General features: G+C 39.8%; 2 protein-coding genes and 1 long non-coding RNA gene across 4 annotated transcripts in view; 2 read left to right on the top strand and 1 right to left on the bottom strand.

The window, feature by feature from the left end:
- Positions 1–1,067: 1,067 nt before the first annotated feature.
- On the top strand, positions 1,068–5,367 carry LOC118412630 (tripartite motif-containing protein 3-like). The gene is made up of 3 exons (XM_035815621.1): positions 1,068–1,591; positions 2,791–3,019; positions 3,423–5,367. Exons 1-3 carry the CDS (start codon positions 1,218–1,220, stop codon positions 4,623–4,625), a joined length of 1,806 nt encoding a protein of 601 aa, XP_035671514.1. The 5' UTR covers positions 1,068–1,217; the 3' UTR covers positions 4,626–5,367.
- A 9,710-nt stretch (positions 5,368–15,077) lies between these two features.
- LOC118412659 overlaps positions 15,078–21,713 on the top strand; it is a 22,909-nt gene continuing 16,273 nt past the window's right edge. Inside the window, exon 1 of the long non-coding RNA XR_004830803.1 lies at positions 15,078–15,195. This is a non-coding gene — a long non-coding RNA (uncharacterized LOC118412659). The remainder of the gene's footprint in view (positions 15,196–21,713) is intronic.
- Positions 15,749–21,605, bottom strand: LOC118412624. 2 transcript variants are annotated; one of them, XM_035815602.1, is made up of 3 exons: positions 16,769–21,605; positions 16,635–16,673; positions 15,749–16,451 (listed from the first exon to the last, which is right to left on the bottom strand). In XM_035815602.1, the coding sequence occupies exon 1, from the start codon at positions 21,446–21,448 to the stop codon at positions 18,605–18,607; it is 2,844 nt and encodes a 947-aa protein (XP_035671495.1). In that variant the 5' UTR covers positions 21,449–21,605; the 3' UTR covers positions 15,749–16,451; positions 16,635–16,673; positions 16,769–18,604. The 2 variants fall into 2 exon arrangements, with proteins under 2 accessions (XP_035671495.1, XP_035671494.1); XM_035815601.1 differs by having other exon boundaries at positions 16,635–21,605.

The raw sequence follows: 21,713 nt of genomic DNA, 5'->3' as shown, positions 1-21,713 counted from the left end.
AGTGCTGAACTAAACAGCACCTGCATTGATAACAAAGACTTGACGAGTAAGGAAGTCTTTTGACGATTTTGTCAGAAATTGTACATTATGCAACTAGGCAACTTTAAAGAAAATTTTGTGACTTCTGGCAAAAGAATATTAACTGGCATCAGAGAGGCGGGTGTGGTCTTTTATCAATTATTTAGTCATTCATCATGTAAATTGAAAGAAAATTGTGGACGAAAAACAACTGGCCTCGGAGGAGTAGATAAAATCGGATGTCATATCATGGGTGTGGCTTGGCACGCCCAACACACAGAGACTACAGACAATTAGCCAATTACGAGACAACTACGGGTACGAAATAAATTCCGTTCCAAAGACAAATCTGACCAGTTGAGGTTTTAGATCTTTTGAACAATGCCACGTTTTCTACGCTCTCTTTGGATCTTCTTGCTATTGTCCGCTTTGCAAAGTATTTTCTTTTTAAAAAATGAAGACCTTTACTGTACGTGTCTGTTGCGAAGTTATGGGGCCCTACTTCCTGGCCTACGTCCTTGCAATAGTCATTTTGCTTGGGGATTACTTTTCAATTAGCCCTAAGGAATGAACTTGCAAATGAACTTCTACTGATTAACAGGAAGCTCTAAGAGGATCTTACAAATGGTCGTTCACGAATTAGATTCAGCCTATTCTGGTAACCAAACCAATTTTTTTAGTGATGCAAGAACACTGTCAAATTGACAAAAGTTAGCAATAATCAAAAAGGCTAGCTAATGCATTTAGAATAAAGAAAAGCAATATTAGACAGTTTGAAAGCAAAATTACGCTTGCGTATCGAACTATAGAGATTTTGTTCCAGTCCGACCGATTTTTGTCTTTTGTCAGTTTTAGATGAATGATATTCTACCCAATAGCTTTCACGAAATTGATTTAATCCTTGGACTTGACTGGTTCAAAACAAACGATCAGTTATACAACAATAGGAGGTACAGTGGGAAGGATACTAAGGGTTAAAGGTCAATCCAGTAGTCTTGTGATCCGTTAATCATTAACCATAATAATTGTTCTACAGAAAGACAGAAAAAGGTTAAACTGTTTCCTTTTTTTGACGAATCATCATGCCAGTCTAGAGGCTAAACGTCCTTCCATGGATACACCCACGGCTTGACTGGGATTCGAACCCTGAACTCTGTAGTGCCATTGCTACCACACAGACCAACCCAAAATCTTGCCATATGGGTAACGAACAGACAAGACCGGCGGAGGTAACAAGGGAAACGGATCTACCGACGGACGAACTCCTTACGTGTGGGATATGTCTTGAAGATTTCAAGACTCCGAAATTGTTACCATGTGGGCACACCTTCTGTCAGGCGTGCCTGGAGAGGTACGTGCGAGGGGCATCGGACATGACCTGCCCTGTCTGTCGGCGGCAGGTGGCTATCCCGCCCGAGGGAGTCGGCGCGCTGCCCGGTAACTTCTGGGTCGGGAACGTACGGGAGTTGTTGAGGGGACAGAGGCGGGAGCGTAGGGTGAATGTCGGTGACACAAGAAGGCTGTGTGCGGTTCACGGTGATGCCGAGTTTCGCTGTTTCTGCAAGGATTGTAGGTACGTATTTTAAATTATTACTGCCTAAATAACTAATACACTAATTGGCAGGCTTTACAGTCGCTATGATCTTAGCGTGTTCCTTTAAAATTCATACTGTAGGTTCACTTATATTCGCGTTTGTTTGATAATACAGTAGAAGAGGGAAATTGGGTTTTGTCGGGTTATTGAAAACGTAGTTTAAAACAATATAAATTAACGTTACATAAACAATACCAAAAAGCAACATGGCGCAGGGTCAAAGCTACGTTTACTTTCGTCGCCGGAATGTATATAATAGGGTCGTTTTTGGTAGAATTAAGGACTAACTGTCACTGGTCCATTCCTTCGAGACTTTTAGTACTGTTCATTTATATCAACACTGGAAACTTCAACTTCACTGACAGTGGTAGCTACAATTTGAGATAGTTCTGGTTGTGCTAGAGCGCAATGTGTCCCTTCTTTTGGGCAATACAAGCTCACGGACAAAATAGTAAACATTAGTGACCTACACGCAACCAGTGGTGCATTTCTTCCTCCCATTGCCTTCTTTATTTGTCTCCTAAACTTTAAATACTGACTTTGCTGATGGTGACAGTAGAGAAAGTATCAGATTGCATATTTTGTATTTAGTAAACCAAGTTGAACGTTCTTTGTCATGTACTGTATGTACTGGCACGAATTGAAGTCTGTATAAACAGTGAGGCAGAGCAAGTTTACATAAAAATGTATAAGTCCTGTACGTGTATTGCTGTACAAAGTGGAGTTGTACACTTGGTCGCTTAAAGTATAATGCCAGAAATTGAAACCTGTCCATCGGTAGTCGATCTAACACGCGCGTTTCCAAGGCACTAGAGAAGCTCAGTGACAAAGTTTTCTTTATTACTTCCTTATGAAATACTGTTTGGTTGTTATTTTGGGCAACATCAAATTATTATAACAAATTCTTGTTTGTTTCTTTGTTTGTTTATTCTTTATTTAACGAGGGTGGAAGCTTATCACCTGACGGCGTTTCTTATGAAAGTCTTTAGTATCGTACCAAATCCGAAAATCTTGAAGTCGTGACAAGAAAATGATTTTTGTTTCAATGACCTCCCATTATATACTTATGCTGTGTCTCGCACTGGACGACACGGGAGCCCCTAAGTCCAAGTCTGCTCAACGTATTTAGAAATAAAAAACTAAAATCGTTTTCACCCATACCCCTCAATATATCTCAGCCAGCCTGTGTGTGCGGAGTGCATTGTTGACTCCCACCGAGACCACGACGTGTCGTCCCTACGCGAGGTGACGGAGGAAAAGTGCGAGGAGGCCGCCGAGCTGCAGAGGAGCGCCCGGCGGTGGGTCGACCGGGTCGTCGAGAAACTACAGGCCTTCGACGAGTCCAGAATCGACTGCGAGAGGAAGGAAGAGGCGCTGGAGAAAAAGATCGTAGCCGCAAAAGAGGAGGTTTGTACTACTCAATTTCAAATTTATGTCTTTATCAAGAAAAAAAAATCCAGTTCTTTGGTTCTATTTAGTTTTCCGATCGTCCCATTCTTCCAACAATGCAATGGATTTTGAAAAAAAAATGTAGCCACAAAATGTAGATTTAAGAAATATGAAGATTAAACATAACATTGTACCCTTCAAACATTTTTAATCGATGACAAATTAGTGTAATACAACAATTCATTCGGCAGCTTTGCTTATCTAACTAATTGCTCAGTGAATGTACCTAAAACCTGTATTTAATGTCCACTAGCTGTGAATGTCCATCGTTCTTTCCTGTGTGCTTACACAACAACATTACCGCTAGTTAACACGTATTTGTCATATAATTTAATGATAGAAGTGTGTTTATTTTTCACAGGTCATCAAGCGGGCAGAGCAAAGTGCGGCTTCCCTTATCGGCCAGGCCAGAACTGTTTACAAAAGGAGAGTCGAACAGTTTGACGGGAGGGCACAATTTTTAGAATCTCACTTGGCCGCCATGTTGAAAGGACTAGATGACCTTGACTGCGCGGTCAATCACGCTGACATTCCAGGCCTTGATTCCAAGATGGAGGCGCTATCAGAAGTACTTGAACTTGAAGTAGATACGACTACGCAAGTGCCGGCGAGCCCGCAAGTCGATTTTGTCCCTCAAAAAGTAGCGGTGAATCTTGGGAAGGTTGAGGTCAAAGATCAAGCAGATGGCGCGGAAGTCGAACGAAGACGTGAGGGTGACGGTCGTCTCAAAGTGGCACCAGCGATTCCTCCTAAGAAAGTTCCTCAAAGAATGTTCAAGTATGGAAGCAAGGGAACGGGTGAGGGTCAGTTTGAATGTCCTATCCGGGCCACTGTATCCAACGACAGGGTGTACATTCTGGATAAGGCGCTAGGGGGCAGGGTCCAAGCGTTTAATCTCCAAGATGGCGACGTCGTCTCGAGTTTCGTGCTCGGTTTCAGCAGCGGCGTCATCCTGCTGAGTGGAGGCTTATTGGTTGAAGCGAGCGGTGACGTGTACGTTCCATGTAGCGTGACGGGTGCAAAACGAGCCAACGTCTTGTGGTCGCACTCAAGGGTTCCAACAAAGGTCGTTCTAAAGTTTGGCTCCAAAAACGATCCAATATCTGACGCAGCTTCTTTGCCTGAAGATAGAATCGCCTTAGCCCTTAAAGGAAAGGTCTGTATAATTGATAAGACTGGGCAGAAACTTTCAGAATTCCTGACCTATTCTGAAAGCGTTACAAACATCTGTGTGTACAAAAGCGCCATCTTGCTGTCTTTACACAAAGAGCAGAAAATCCGAGTGTACAAACCGTCGGGTGAGCTCCGACACGAGTTCGGAGCAGACGCGCACATGAGCGCCCCCTGTGGACTCACTGTGGATCTGCAGGGTAGGGTGCTCGTGACTGACGGACCGAGCGGGCGGGTGAGCGCGTTCGACGGGCGGAAGGACGGGGAATTTCTCCGGTATGTCGCCTCGCAGGAGGACGGGCTGGGGTACCCCCGGGACGTCGCGTGTACAGGGGACGGTCGCGCTGTGGTAGTGGACTCACATCACAACTGCGTGTTTATTTTCAACTACTGAATTCGGCATCACTAATCACAAGTCATCTTGTCATAGGGCAAATAAATAGTATTAGCCCTTTGTGTTCTAATACCTGGAAGTTAAGTTAGAAAAAAGCTTTTTGGAAGTTTAGCTCATGAAAAACTAGACCTTGAAAGTGTCAATACAGAGCATATGAGGATATTACGTAAGGCATAACATGCCGGAATATCGAAGTAGCCACCAGACATATATTGGTCACCTGCACTTCAATTAACCACATTCAAACTTCCTTTTCTCGCGATCGGGCGCTTGAGCTCCATACATACCCCCAAACATGTCTGTGAAAAAAGGATAAGAGTTCTTACCTGTAACACCCATATGCATCTTAGCAATATCTCCCAACAACAAGACTTCTTAGTTACTTTTAAAAGGTTGGACCCAAACTGGATCTTCTGTGTGAATAAGTGACCTTTGCCCAGTCTAGTTTGGGTTTTGAATTGTCTGGTAAAAAAAAGGATTATATTTCTTTTGGCATTCTTACCGTATCAAGAACTTGTTTCTGTCATCAATAAGCGAGGGAACTTTTCCTGTGATGTACACTTAAAAGTTGTTCCTCTCTTTAGACATTTATTATAGTTGATACAATACTTATCAATCATATAAAGGCCAATGTACAAGTTGCTCCAGACTATGTCAATTAGTCAAAAACACTGTATGTTAACATTGTCATTTTGCTCCATTCATTATAATCATTAATTTTTCGTATATTAAAGTTTGAAACTCTAGTGCTTTTGTAGTATTGTCAAAACCTGCTATAATCAAATTCTCAAAGTCATGCGAGTATGGATAGGGCATTTATAAAAGACCCCATACTCATAGTATTGGCATTGTAATCTCCAACCAGATCCTCGGTGCGTATTGTATAGTATCAAACTTCCCGTAGCCCGTTTGACTCCCTTGGCTGGCTACACTCCTTGGCAAGCTTTGATACTATCTATTGGCACCGTAGGATCTGCTTGGAGATTATTGGCATTGATCGTAACTTGTCCTTGTTAAAGTCCATTTCTATTGTCTTTGTCTCTGTCAGCAGGGTTAACTCATTGAAATAGCCACAGCCTGCTTGGGCAACCCTAGCTGTGCGTTCTGAACAGCCAAACCATGAATAGAATAACGACTTCATATGCAATCAAGGGTTATTGCCTATTGGAAATATCCACGGCCGTTGTTAATTTTGTACGAATCAATGAAAACACATGTATGGATGGACAAGACTCTTAACCAGTAGCAAGATGATAATTCAAAAATCAAAGTTGCCGAACTTCTCTGTGTCGTGTTGTGTTACCATAGACCCATACACAGGAAACAATTTACAAGTTACTTCAGGCATTTATTTATTTTCCAAACTGACCTTTCTGAATGTGGTAACATTTGAATTTGCTTCTTCGCTTGTTCCTTTTTAGAATGATGCAGACTTTCGCAAGTCTTCACATCAAGTACGTCAAATTATGTCATCTGTGACACATATTTATCATAGTGAACATTATAACCTAACCGTATTAATAATTCTGTAGTAGTATTTTCAAGTTGACTGTCAACAATGATCAGTTATAGTCTACTTCTCTTAGCCTACTGCATTTACATTGCTCTCCTAGATACGCATACTGAAGTATATATATTATACCAATAAATGTTGGGGGGGGGGGGGCAATAACCAGGACCCGGTAGTTTTACATAAACCTTGGACTGTACACAATGATACAAGACAAAACAAAAGACTGCAGTGATGTATTTTAATTGAACTCTAAAAACCAAATATCTCTATTCATTGTGGATGAATGAATGTGTGTTTGGTTAAATGCCTTCTTTGGCCAAACGATTCTGGCCTGGATGCAACTGGTGCTACACGTATTAAGCACAGGCCATCCAGTAGACACCGGCATTATACACCAGTGTATCATCCCATTTGCCGATTCCTACCGTCATGTTAGTTGCGTAAACGGATCGCACACGTGCGTAAACGCGAAGGTTGCGGTCACGGCTGCTGTCCAATTCTTGGAAGCCTACAGTCACCACGGGGGTTGTCCGGAATGGCATGCTGAATGTGGCGGTCAGGTTGAAGAAGCTTACGCCGCCAGCAAGGCCGTTTTGTGGAATTGACAACTTACCAGACTCACCTGAAACAACAACAACAACAACACCAACAAATAAAAACATTTGTATACTTACAAATACTCTATGTTTCCCACCCTACTTGTTTCGTTTTTTTCTGTCAGTAAGTATATTACAGACTAAAGCATTGTACTGAGCACAAATATACCACCAGTCAAAATCAAAATGAGCGCCTGTGATGGGCATCTAAACTTCCATTGCAAATATAAAACAAAGTTTGAACATGCAAGTTGGGTTAAAAGAACAATACTGGCAATTTATCAAAAGTCTAAAAAAATCTAGTTTGAATTTTATCATATATTTTTATACATTTCACCATACATTTTTACAATACACCCGACCCCACTACTATAGCTACTAATGGAATACATGTAACAAAAATGACAAAACAAATAAAACTGAAAGAAGTAAATAATGTAAACCGATTGACATGAACAGCCATGATGCTGTCATACATTCATTGTGCGCAAAGAAAGCGACAGTTCGTAGCCCACAGAGCTTCACCTGTACAGAGAGTGACTTTCTATGGATCCTACATTTGGTTTTCAGTTCTAGTCTACTCTGTACTTCTAGCTGATCTATCTAAAACGATTACAAATTAAGGTGTTGGCAAATTGTATCCGAACATTTCAACATAAGCTATATTCAGTAGCTAGACCTATATGGCAGACAACATATAAAACTATGGGCATTAAATTACTTAAACATTCTGTAGACAAAACATGTCAAGGGCTGCACACTCAATTCAATTCTGTACAAGACAAGCATTTTGATCATTACTCACAGCGGAAGATCAGTCCTTGTTGTAGAGATTTATTTCCTGACGGCAGTCCTGTTCTAAAGCCTTGACCGTCTGGTCTTTGGCCTCTATCTCGGATTGGAGCTGCTGCACTTTCTTCTCGATCTCCTGATCTTTTGCCATCATCTTGGTCTGCAGATGATGAATGACAGCCTGCTGTTTAAAAAGCTGTTCGATCACATCGTCCAGGGAGAGCGGTGCTATAGAAAAGCAAAAGAGAATTGGTATACTAGACGAGGACTTGATTACTAAACATGGATTAGCCAAGAACGTACGGTACAAGTCTTTGTCTGCAATTTTGCTGACAACTTTGAGGCCAGATGACAGTTAAGGGATACCCTTTTATACACACTAACGCATTGACGTAGTCTTTATTTAGATTATATTTATATAATGATTTGATCTACCACAATTCCATTGGTGGAAAGCAAAAGCCTCTGAAGATAACTGTACAGTTACATAGAATTAATATCCCTGTGTTTTCAGTAATGCTGTATGTATATATCCTCCGCGGCCGTTGTCATGTATGCTTTGATTAGTATATATGTGCCCGTTCATACCTACGAATTTCTTTTTTAATCAAGAAATATTGACGTAGAAAATTGTTGCAAAAAATGCCTCAGATAAAAGAAATTATAAAATGTGTCATCATAACGTAGCCAAAACAAGCCAAAGCAACCTACCAGTTACGTCCGCAAGTTCGGTCCTCTCAGCGCTGTCGTCTGTGTTGACGAGCGGGGACAAACCCGGAGCACCCGTCAGGGCTTCGTCTTGCTCGATCCTGCCGCTAAAGGCGTGAAACAAGTATAAAAAATATGGACGGCGCTGATTGCTACAAATAGACAGGCCTGATATGATAAGTGATATCGAATCTTACCTTGCAGAAATGTCCCACACACGAGGATGAGAAAGACGGTCTTCATTGTACCACAATGCTGCCACAACCCTACAGACTAACTCTCTCTATTAGACCCTAGATGGTTCAACTAGGGATTTTATTTAATCTCTTTAGTTACTAACAATTGACATTGAATGGAGGAAAGAGAAGTGTAAATGTCAGAAGCTGATATTTAATATCAGTAACGTTTGATCTTTTCAAATGCTCTTACGAGAATGTTGCAGCTTGCAAAGGAATAACTCATTGCAACAGGTTATTACAATAGTAGCTCATTTATACATCTGTTGTTGTTTACCAACCACTTCATTTGCCCAGGGTTACAGAGAAAGAAAAGAATGCAAAAGAATACTTCAGTCACTGAAGTTCTAAATTGTTTATTTATAAACAATTGAAAATGAAAGTTTGAACATGTTTGAAAATATGTATAAACCTACATATGTTGGAAACATTGAGAACTTAATGGTACAAATATCTCCTTATTTGGAACAATTTAGAAACATCTATGTGTTTTTGTCGTTGTTGGAAAATGTGATCACATGTTTCAACAATTTGCGTCATTTTTTTCCTCCATAAAAACTTTTTTTATCCCCATAAACCAAGGTGCTAAGCTCTGCCTATTGTTTGAGTCTTGTATTTTTAGATTTTATTTAGTAGACACCGGTGACTCTTTTGTGAGAAGGTGGCAGACGGACACAATTTCCTGTACTAGGCAGGGATGTGTGAATTGCCCTCTTCCCAGCCCACTGACCCAGTTTCATCATATTGTTTCACTGTTCGAACATGTGATCACATTTGATCACAAATGATTAATCTATGTTGGAATAGTTTAGAAACTAACAGAAATAATGGATTTGATGTTAGAAATGTTTCTAACATGTATGAACACTATAGAAAATATTTAGAACATCAAACAGATGTTGTAGATAGTTCTAAACAGTTACTTATCACATTAAGAATGTTATAAAGATTTCCAAAATGTTGGAACAAATGGCAAGAAATACAATCTTGGTAATGTGGAAACGACTCTAATCCCATTTTTCCCATATTGTTATGTGATGTTAAAAAGAGAGTACACTAGTAGTTTTTTTGTTGTTCTCTTTTGCCTGTAAACGTTGAGAAATTAGAGTGGAATATGATGTCTTCCTTAAAGGTTTTTCTTGATCGTAGAAGTTTCTTATTCTACCATATATCTAATGTAAGGTATTTGCATTTTTTCGGACACAGGTAACTTCTAAAATCGTTTTTTTTCCATTCCTAGGAGGTGGGCACTATTTCTGACTTTACTAATTACGCATCGTAGATCAAAATTATCCAGTTCTAGAATATTCTTCATAATATATGCTACATTATAGGTCTTACCGAATCTTACCTTCCAGAAAAGTCCAACACAGAAGGATGAGAAGCGAAGTCTTCATCATGTCTAACGATGCTGCCACAAATTACAGATCAACTTTCTCTATGAAACCCCAGATGGTTCCACTTGGGCTAAATATACTCTCTAGTAGCTAATAATAACGGATATGGAGTGGAGGTAAGAGAAGTGTAAATGTTAGCAACCGAAATTTTATAATAGTTACTTTTGTTCTTATCAAAGGCTCTTAAAAAGCTTAGCTTCCTTGTTGAATTTGCAAATATGACATTTGGGTAAACATTCTTGTTATTGTTCTGTAGAAACCTTTAAGTTATTAACCCTCAAACCACCGTATGGGGTCAAAACTGACCCCAGGCGTATATCGATGTGTGCCATTATGGCATTTCTGGTCGAAAACAAATTTCGTTCCATGAGTTTGTTTGTATATATGTCCTATAACTTCTTATAAGTTTTTTAACGAAATTAGCTCATTATTGATTAAGTTATCTTAGAAAGTTTATGTATGGTCCAGTGGGGTCAAAACTGACCCCAGCATTGTTTTAAACACACTTTTGCGACCCACACCTGAACTACTTATTGTAGCATCACGAAATTTTCAGAGAATGATTTACATGTAAGCCAAAATTATTGTAAGAGCTTCTGTGCAAATATCATATTATATGACGACATTATGACGTAATTTATATAATCTCGGCCGCCATCTGTGATTTTGCCTGATGACGTCATCAAATTAGCATAAACTATGAATATTGAGTTATAAAATTTATGTTGAATTTCATAAGATGTGATAAACAACTGATATCTGCTAAGAAAACCTTAAAACTTAAATGTTTAATACAAAATTAGAAAACTTAATAATAATTTTAATAAGTAATAAAAATGTCTGTCAGAATTTCGTTGCCATGGCAACATGAAAAATGATAAACATACTTTGTTCACTGAAAATTTTTGCTTTTAACATTTTCTAAAAAGTTACCAAGTTTGGTGGCCCTAGCATGAGCCATTCAGACGCTATACGGCATTAAGGTTGGCATCAAAAACCTCGTTCCCGGTCTGAATAGCATTGGTGCAAAATGTGGTCATCATGATCTTTTACATAAATTATGATAATGAGCTAGAAATATTCTCACCTAATCATGTCAGACTGTTCCACATAGATGAATGAAACTAAACATATATGCAAATCATAAAAAGAGTCACACAAAAAACTGTATTTGTACAAAATGTTTTGGAGTCAGTTTTGACACAAAGAAGCTACGGTGGTTTGAGGGTTAAATACTAGTAAGCAAGCTAAATATCTTTTTGAAAAATACCGTGTAAAATTCCGTTATAACATGAACGGTTATAGGAACCAAGACACTCAATAAAAAACTCTACTAATATTGATTATATGCATCATTGCAATCAATAGGTACAGCATAGATTTTGGATAGATTTTTTTTACCAAGTAATATTGCAACAGTTTCTCCTGTGCACATCTGCGATTGTTTACCGGCCACTTAATTGAGTTATACCTTTAATATTTGACATTTGTTCTTTTCTAAAATTCGATAATTTTGTTGCTTTATTAAAATTGACAAAACACTCAGCTAGCTTCTTGGAAAAATGTGTTTGTAAAAGTTGCTCGCGACTGCTCTACGTGCTTTATATTTTGTTTCTCTTCCTATATTAGTTAAGATACTTATTTATGCATTGGAAAATAAAGTTGGCAGCTCTAGTACTTCAACGGTGTTGCTTACAATCAGATGTAATCAGATGTTTGAAGTTATCATAATAAGGACACGGCAGGTCGTAGAAAACGTAATCATAAGCAAGATGATAAATTCACAATATGACGCACACCTCTCTGCGGTTTGATGTTCCGATAGGCCCTTATATAACTCGCACACACACCGCAGCATATTTACAAGTCACATATTAGCCTTAAGTTAGTGGAAGTTGTAATCTAACTTTTACGTTAAGTTTCAAGTTGGCCATCAACAGTTATCTGTTTTAGCATGTTTTTTATTCGTCACAACTCGTCGACAATGCTTTTACATATAAAGGTCAACATATACATAAAAGCAGAAAGCTTCACATAACGCACAAATTGAAATGTTCAGTGTGTGTGTCTGTGTGTTTTAAGTTTTTCTCTCTCACTCTCTCTCTCTGTGTATGTGTGTGTGTTTGTATGTATGTGTGTGTGTGTGTGTGTGTGTGTGTGTGTGTGTGTACAATAAACTAAAGAAAGACTGGATGGATTGGTTTCAAACTTAGTGTGTTGGTGGGGTGTTACAAAAGCTGTAAAATATTAGATTTAGGGCCATATAGCAGCTTTCCTTGGTAATGCAGCATAACTTAATATCTCGCATTCTTAACATGCATGGATTTTGGAGTGTTAGACAGCTCTTCTGCTCGGAAAAAAGTGATGTAAGTTTGGGAAACCTAGCAATACGTTTGCTACTAAAATGACCGATTGGGGTCGAAACGGACCACAAAATATAATTCTTTAAAAATAAAATCTCCTCTACAATTCTTATCGGCGATTACTGTACACACATTGCTTCGTCCATGTAAGAGAAAACTGTTGACATCTTTAGGTGTTGCTAATTGCAGCTAATTATCATAATATATACAAATGATCAGAACGACCACTTTTTGCACTAAACCTATTCTGACTAGGCAATTTTTTTCAGGCTCTCACATTTCTACTTTTTAGCACAACTTCTGGACGACTTCTGGACTCCAGATGAACTGAACACAGACTTCCCTCTATACCATCCACAGTATTGTGCCTATCTCTGTAAAAATGTAGGAGAGGGTATAGCAGATTAGATTAAATTGTCTAAATTGCACTTCCAAATCTACGCAATGGACGCCATTTGGCTGTTTAATTAAATACATGATTGAGGTAGCAACGTAGAAAAAGGTCAGTTTAACCCTATTCAGACCGGGCTTTTTTGGTCATCCCTGGACGGGGGGGGGGGTGGCTTTTGAGGCCCTCCACTTCTAAGTGCTATAACTATAAAACGACGTGCCGTAGGGCCACCAAATTTTCAGGACATGATTTCGACATAATATCTGACAAGTATGTGACGTTTGACGTTACGTTGACGTAATATGGCGTAATTATAACGTCATCAATTTGATTACATTGGCCAAACCCATGAAAAATGGGTATTCTCAGAAAACTTCAAGTTATGCTGCAAAAATGTAACAACAAGTGCAGATAACAGAATAATAATGTTTGTTACGACTTGCGTTGCCAATAGCAACATCAATGACGTCAATATGACGTCATAAAATGACTTCATGCACATCTAAGAGACGAGTTGGGCTCCGCCGTATTATATCCACCACCTTGAATTTTTAAAAATACTTTTTTTGCAACAAATAATCACAAAGGGCAATGGAAATAGACTAAATTCATTCATTTAGATGGTTTTTGATGAAAAAATACCAGGTAGTTACAAAATTTAAGGGATAATTAGCTTGTTATTCGTGATCTGGCCATTAGGTCCACCATCTTGGATTTTGGGCTGATGACGTCATCAAATCAGTATAATTTATGCATATATAATTATGAAAGATATGCTGAATAATATAAGATTTTATTTATGTAACAAAATCGCAGTAATATATGAAATAAATGTGAAAAATACATAGTTAGAACCAAAAATAGTGATTTTTGGCAAAACTGCCTGTCAACAAACGGTTGCCATGGCAACAAGAAATACTGGAAAATTATTCAAACTTCTTAAAATTGTTGCCAATAATATTTTAGGAAAACTCACCAAATTTGGTGGCTCTAGCGTAAGCCGTTCTGGCGTTATAGGACATCGAAGTTAGCGCGGGCCTCAACCCCCCCCCCCCCCCCCCCGGTTTGAATAGGGTTAAATGGAAAAAAAAAATATGGGTGCCTGAAGTGACTTGCAAATATTTTCCGGCGTATATGCCTATAGGAACATCAAACCACATATGGAGGTGCGTCATATTTTTAAGTTATCATCTTGCTTATGGTTTTAAAAGTTTTCTACAACACGCCGTGTCTTCATTATAAAAACGTCAAACATCTAGTAACATCGGATTGTTAGTGACACCATTGAAGTACAAGAGTAGTCAATTCCTTCCTTATACATAGATAACGATCTTAAAGGATACTGGTGAAGAAGCAAAATACACACAGAGAAGTCACGAGCAAGTTGTTCAAACAAATTTTGCAAAGAAGCTAGGGTGTTTGGTCAATTTTAAAAAAGCACCGGAAACGTCGAAGTCTTAAAAACAACAAATGTCAACTTTCTAAGGTATAACTCAATAAGTGGCTTGTAAACAATAGCAGATGTGCATCGGAGCTACTGTTTCAATAATCTTTGGTAATAAGTTACATTTATCAACATCGCTTCCTTTTTATAGCCTTCGGAAATAACAAATGTATATAACTAATATCAAATGTCAGCTTCTGAAATTTACACTCCTCTTCCCGCCACTCCATGACCAATGTAATTACACACAAGAGAGTATATAAATCCCTAGTTGAACCATCTGTGGTTTCATAGAGAGAATTGATCTGTAAGTTGTGGCAGCATCGTGAGACATGATGAAGACCTCGCTTCTCATCCTTTTGTGTTTGACGTTTCTGCAAGGTAAGGGTCGCTAAAACCTATAAGATAGCATTTATTATGGAAAAATATCTAGACGTAGATGATTTTAATATACGTTGTCAAACTGGCAAAATCAAAATTAGGGATAATTCTTGGGATAAAGGGGCATTTTAAAAATTGCCAGGGTTACTGTCATGGAAGAAATAAGCTCTTAATACAGTACACTAAATTCCACCCGAATCTCTCAACATTTACAGACAAGCAGAAAAAGACAATTGCTCTCCTGTTAGCATGGCAGAGCCCGTACGTTGCAGAAAATATGGGATCCTTAGTCATTCACAGTCTCACAAAAAGAAGTCAAAATTAACCTAAATGATTTACATACAGAATAAGCGTTAGATGGGTCACTTGATATGCTGTTTACCGATGTTTGTCTTTTTTTGGCGACGCCTTTGGGGCGAGGCTTACAGTGTAGTGTGCATCCGTTTGTCAAGAATTCCCCAAATTCCGTAGGCATGTGTGGAATTTTTTCTCAGCATGCGTAGTAGTGTCATCTGAGTATTTCCCAGGGAAAATGGTTTGATGACGTTTTAGGGAATGAAATTGTATTTAACTTACTATTGTTAATCCTGTCTAGTATGTCTTACTTGTTGTACGATCTCCATCAGCCTTTGAGCGGAGCAGCATCGAGCAAGACGAAGCCCAGCCGGGCGCTCCAGCTCCGTTCCCGCTCGTCAATGCGGACAGCAGCGACAACAGTGCTGAACGGACCGAAGTTGCGGACGCAACTAGTATGTTGGTTAGGCTTCATTAAAATTTATCACTTTACAATTATTTTTCTGAAGATTTTGCAGCATTTTAATAAACAATTTGTCTTCAAAACCATGTTCATTCCATTAAATGTTTATGTCATGCTCGAACAGCCAAAAAAAGTTATTAATTACAAACACAGAAAACAACATAGAAAAGGTATCATTGAAATTGAACACAAAGGCTTCGATTGCAATGTACGTTCTTGGCAAATTCATAAAACATATACTATACTAGAAAGGTAATATTTGCAAGCAAATACATAATGTTACCTTCACATGGTCTAGCCTAGCGTTTTTACTTTCTTCAGGAGAGATAAGTTTGAAATGTTTTGCCTTAAAGTTTGCTCATATTGCTGTAATGCAGTCTTTAACTACCACTAACTAGTCTAAACTACCACTGATAGAGTCATATTAACTGAAGAGTCTGAATGTTCTAAGTAAAAATGAAGTTTAAAAAAATAATTTACTGAACATGAACTATTACCATCTACTACTACTATGTAATTAAGAGGAATGATGAAAGCAAAAGTCATATACACTTTGAATGCTTTAATAAAGGATTTTTGAAAGTCTTGTCTTACAATCTTAGTATTTTTTGTGAATACAAAAATACATGAGCAAATTGTAAATGCAAAAATACATGTATAGAAAAATGGAAATACAAGAATACAGATACAAAAAAAAGGAAATACAATGAATGATGCAAGTTAAAAGACCTTTTGAATCTTCAACAGTAAGGCCGACATTTGCTCGCGAGCAAATACAGCATATTTCAATCCAAGCAAAATGGAATGTGATTACTTGCGTTAGACGATTCACAAGTTTGTAGAGACAATGCAGAGTCACATTCACTGAGTAGTTTAGATGTTCTTAGCCCCTACACATTCTCACAATCTAAGTAATGAAGAAAGATCCAAGCATAAGTCATGTACACTTTTGAATCTTCCTAACAGCTTTAATTAAACAATTTTTGAAACCTTGTACTTGTCTTAGAATTTTGTAACCTGTCATAAAGACATAAATGCAAATACAAAGAAAATCGAAATTGAAAAAAATGATGCAAGATGAAATAATATACACTTTAAATCTTTACATAAAAAAAGTCTGAAACTTAAACAACTTCCTCAAAACTTTGCAAAGCTGGCTGGCCATGTCCTTCTGCAGCTGGCTGAAATCAGGTCTGACTGGTTCTTCCCTAGGCCCTGTGCGGCTTCTTTTCTTAAGTTGGGTCCCATCTGGAAGACAGAAACAGGAGATTTGGCATTTAAGTCAAGCAGAAACATTCAGGTTTTTGACAAGGTTAGTCACTCTCACTCACTCACTCACTCACTCACTCACTCACTCACTCACTCACTCACTCACCGATTTAAAGTGACAAAACATACCACAATTATTTTTCCATCTTGTCGAAAGCTTACCTGTTATGTGTTCCAGCATGATCTTTTGACTGCTGGACGCTTGAAAGGGAAAGGAAAAAAAATGATCATTGACAATAATACAGCTGTGCAATGAAATATATGCAAAGTGCTTTCATGATATAAAAAGTCCAAACCTATGGCTAGCAGTGCCTGGCTAGGCTAGACTGGTGATCCTCCCTTTAGCGACTTCCAATCTCCACCCCCTCATTCGAGGTTACAGAGTAGGAGTGATGCACCTACCCCAGGAAATTGGTACATTCGGGCCCTCACACCACGACAAGGCGGAAGGATCGGGAGCCAATGTTTGGGCATCCCCGTGAGGGAAAAATAAAAGTTAAAAACAAAGGTAAACATAAAATATGTTAATAAAATAGTAATTAAAATTTAACAAAACAACAATCAAAATTCAAAACTATACATCAAGAACCCGTGTTTGTGAAGGTAAACACAAGACTACCTAACTACGTAGTTACTGATAACCTGCACACATACAACATTACAAAACAGAACACATATAATATTAGGAAAAATGATAAAGAAATGACCACAGATAGAGATTAGATAATTGGCTTATTGCTACAATTGTGCATTCCATTTAACAGATTTTTCTCTCATCATTTCTCTTCCTCAGCCTCACTCACAGGGGAGAGCCCTTTCTCTTTCCTCAACCCCAATCACGGGCAGGGCTCTTTTCTCTACCCTAATCACAGGGAAGAGTTCTGTTTCCTTCCTCTCCCCCAATCACGGGGAACTCTTTGCCCTTTCTCTACCCTAATCACAGGGAAGAGTTCTTTTTTTCTCAATGCCTAGAGGAATGGTCTCCTAAAGGAAAAGAAAAAAATAGATAAGCTTATTGTCAAATGTGAGTGCTTATAGAAATTGTCATGCATATGATGCATTCCATTTACATATATTCCTCTTTTTCCTCCTCTATCGCAACCACAAGGGAAAGTTTTCTTTCCTCAACCCCTATCACAGGGGGACATCTTTTTCCTTCTTCAACCCTAATCACAGGGGAGTTCTTTTTCCTTCCTTCGTTAGTCTGTAACACCAGGAACCCCCTTACCAACATCAAACCCCAATGGTTGGTAAGGGGGTTCCTGTTTTACCAGGAGCCCCCTAACCCACAAATGAGGTAAGTGGTTGGCAAGGGAGGAGCGGGTAAGAGTCCACGACTTCATTACCCCTCTCTCTCGCATCCCCTGTTTGTTCAGCTTTGATCAAACAGGGTTACCAAGACCAGAGCTGGTGATGATTACCAGGAACCCCCTTACCAACATCAAACCCCAATGGTTGGTAAGGGGGTTCCTGTTTTACCAGGAGCCCCCTAACCCACCAATGAGGTAAGAGGTTGGCAAGGCCAGAGCGGGTAAGAGTCCACGACTTCATTACCCCTCCCCCTCACATATCATGTTTGGTCAACAATGCGGTCGACCAATCAGACTATGCAAGGCCAGAGCTGGTGACGATCCTTTGTAACACCAAGAACCCCCTTACCAACATCAACCCCCAATGGTTGGTAAGAGGGTTCCTGTTTTACCAGGAGCCCCCTAACCCACCAATGAGGTAAGTGGTTGGCAAGGGCGGAGCGGGTAAGAGTCCACGACTTCATTACCCCTCTCTCTCGCATCCCCTGTTTGTTCAGCTTTGATCAAACAGGGTTACCAAGACCAGAGCTGGTGATGATTACCAGGAACCCCCTTACCAACATCAAACCCCAATGGTTGGTAAAGGGGGTTCCTGTTTTACCAGGAGCCCCCTTACCCACCAATGAGGCAAGAGGTTAGCAAGGGCGGAGCGGGTAAGAGTCCACGACTTCTTACCCCTCCCCCTCACATATCATGTTTGGTCAACAATGCAGTCGACCAATCAGACTATGCAAGGCCAGAGCTGGTGTATGTAATGATACACAACATCACAAAGGAAGGAATTTTTCTAATCCACCGCCTTTTTCACGGCTTATTGCAGCATCACCGATACAGCGTACAATACACAGCATCATGGTAACTGTAAAATGTCTGTATGACCCCACAGCTTACATTTGATGATGGTGGTGCAATGTAAACATGGTCAATAAGAGTTCCTTTCATGGTTGTAGGATCTTCCACCAACTGTTCGAAATTGTTTGTCTCAAAGAACTTCTGTATCTTTTTGTTGTCTTCACCTGATAACAAATTCTCATTAAAGTCCCCAAGAAAGATTGTGGTTGTTCGCTTCACTGTGGCCAACAAGTACTGCATCAATTTCTCTACATTGACTATGAATGCGTCTTTTTTCACACTAGGTGGCCTGTAAACAGGTACAATGAGAATCTCTATGTCCTCAACAGACATTAGCATAACCACACATTCCAGGCTAATGTCATCTGGAATGGGTATTTCATAACAGCTGTATCCATTACGGACATAAACTGCCACTCCTCCATGTGGTGAACTTCTAGTCATAGACTCTTCCTCACAAACATGTGTTCTGTCTTTGCGAAACACATCAAAGTTTTCTAGCTGCACCTTAGAATCCTGCACATCTTCCGATAACCATGTCTCGGTCAAGCATATGATATCAGCTTTGATCAGACAGGTTGACTTTAGACTTTTAAAGTTCTGTTCTAGATTTTCGGTATTGTGATGGACAATATTCAGGATCCTATTACTTTCAGACCTGTCATCGACATTTCTGAATGGGTCAGATCTAAACTGCAAGTGCATCATCTCTTTGACTGCATTCTCTACATGCTCATCACAGTAGATGGACTCCTGCTTATAGTCTGTGATGTGGAGACCACCTATGGAAGATACCCTGCTTAATGCCACATATGCCATACCTGATGCAAACACATTTTTCATGGAGACGACCGCTTCAGGAACGGTCATACCCTGTACCTTGTGTGTCGTACAAGCCCAGGCCAGCTTCAATGGAATTTGTCGACGTGTAACTTTAGTTGACCTTTTCAAGGTGCTATCGACCTGACATACTGGCACCGAGTTGACAGGTATCTCTGAGTTGGGAGCAGAACTCCTTTGCCTTTCATTCGCACCTACCCTTGGGTTGTCAAATAGCACATAAACCGTTGCAACATCACTCTCATGATCTTCCCCACCTTTCACACCAGTCACCATTCCAAATGCACCATTCACTAAACCATCTTCAACGTTGACATTGCGGCAAAGCATGACCCGTGCACCGACTCCGACACGGACCACGTCGGGTAGGTCGTCACTCTCTCCTCTAGCTAGATCCCTTCTTTTCATCGACCCTGTGCACGGATCTTTGACAAAATCGCAAGCCTCGTATTGTCTAATCTGTGAACACCGGAGCTTCAACATTCTATCATTATGCTTTGCAACAGAATCATTTGTGGTGAAAATGTGAAGCACGTCTTTTGGATAGTCATCGGATGCAAAATCTAGAGAGAGCACCCTTGAAGACAGAGTTTTGTCATCTTCATCAGAAAGTCGTTCTTTCTTTTTCTTTACCCTAAGCCTATTCAAAAGCTCTGCAAATGCAGCATCATCCTTCTGCCTCATGATCTCGTTTAACTGAACTACTTCAAAATGGGGATTCCAGAGGTCAACAATCACGGTATCTTTACTCTTGCATAGACCCTGAGCCCGAACCGGGGGAATTTGGTTCATGTCGCCCACTGCCAATATGCTCACATTTCCAAACTTTATGTCTGGGTGCACTTGTCTCAGTTGGCCCAATCTGCCGTGAATGTGATAAAGTAGCTTTCTATCGACCATCGAAACTTCATCTATGACCACAATTCTTAGACTTTGGTACTGTGCACGCACTGCATTCAGTGTTTTTTCTGAGAGGGGCTGATACGTATTTGACATGCGTGCAATGTGAAATGCATGGTGAACAGTACTCCCATCGATGTTAAATGCCGCCGTTCCTGTGGGCGCTGTAAGTAGGACAGAGATATTGTCAGGGTTCTCTTGTGTCTCCTTAAGTATTTTAGTAGCCTCATAATATATGCACTTGATAAGATGGCTCTTTCCAGTCCCTGCGCCACCCGTTACAAAAATATGAAAAGGATCTGGTCGCTTTCCCTGAGCAATTTCCATACACCACTTCCTCACAAAATAGAAAACATCTTGTTGGATGGGGTTGAGCGACTGCAGTAAGGGAAGAGCAGTTTTCTTTTTCATCTGCAATTGGCACCTTTCTAGGGTGAAGCCTTGTTCTTTTGACTTGTCCGAAGTTGCAAGATCTGGAATGTCATCAATAACATCCTCATCATCAAACACCCTAACTTTTTCTTGCAAGTCTTGACACTCAGATCTGTCCAGCACCGTTACAGGAAAGATTTGAGCCCAGGCATCATCTAGATCACCGCTGGTGTTTTCAACTTTTTTGCGCGCCTCCTCAATCTGGTCGCGGTTTCTCTCGAATTGACACCTGTTATTCTCAACAATATCCCTGACCTTCAAGACACCTGTTCTATCAGACAATGAAACAGAGCCATTCAAGTAGAAATCTTCATACTTTGCAAACTGTTCTGGTTTTAACTGCGCGTCAGAGTAGTGCGGCAAGTACAACTTTAGTAATGTCAAGTAGTGTGACTCTGGTTCTTTCTCCTTATTAAACTTAGCAAAGCGGATGATAGCGGGCTGCGATCTGGTGCGCTTTTGTACCGACCCTAAATTATCATTTAGAACATGCTCCTTGGTGCCTCGAGATGTTTGTTCAGCATCTTCTTCCTTGCCTGAAAATGAAACCACACGATACTCAGAAACAAACGTTGCGGCACACATTGTTTGGAAGGGTTCTTTCTGTGGTCTCGCCTTGTATCGGTCCATAATGCTTGTCATCCAGATGCTTTCTCCTTCACCAATGTTTTGGATCGCTGCCAGGGGTTTAGAAAGGCGACAAGCTTTCTCATCTGTCGGTATGAAAGTGACTTCTCTGGAACAATCTTTTAGCTTCAGGCTACAGGCTCGATACACTGCCTCCTGGGCACTTACTTCCCTATGATGAACGTAGGCACTGTCTACTTTCCTCATTTCTTTAACTATATCCTTATTGCCCTCCCTCGCCTCTTTCTGGGCCTGTTTAAGTAGGTTTCCCATTTCCCTT

Source organism: Branchiostoma floridae, chromosome 3 (assembly GCF_000003815.2).
Source record: "Branchiostoma floridae strain S238N-H82 chromosome 3, Bfl_VNyyK, whole genome shotgun sequence".
NCBI classification, from domain to species: Eukaryota; Metazoa; Chordata; class Leptocardii; order Amphioxiformes; family Branchiostomatidae; genus Branchiostoma; species Branchiostoma floridae.
Note: the sequence above shows the minus strand (reverse complement) of the source record. Positions and strands in the feature narration are given on the sequence as shown.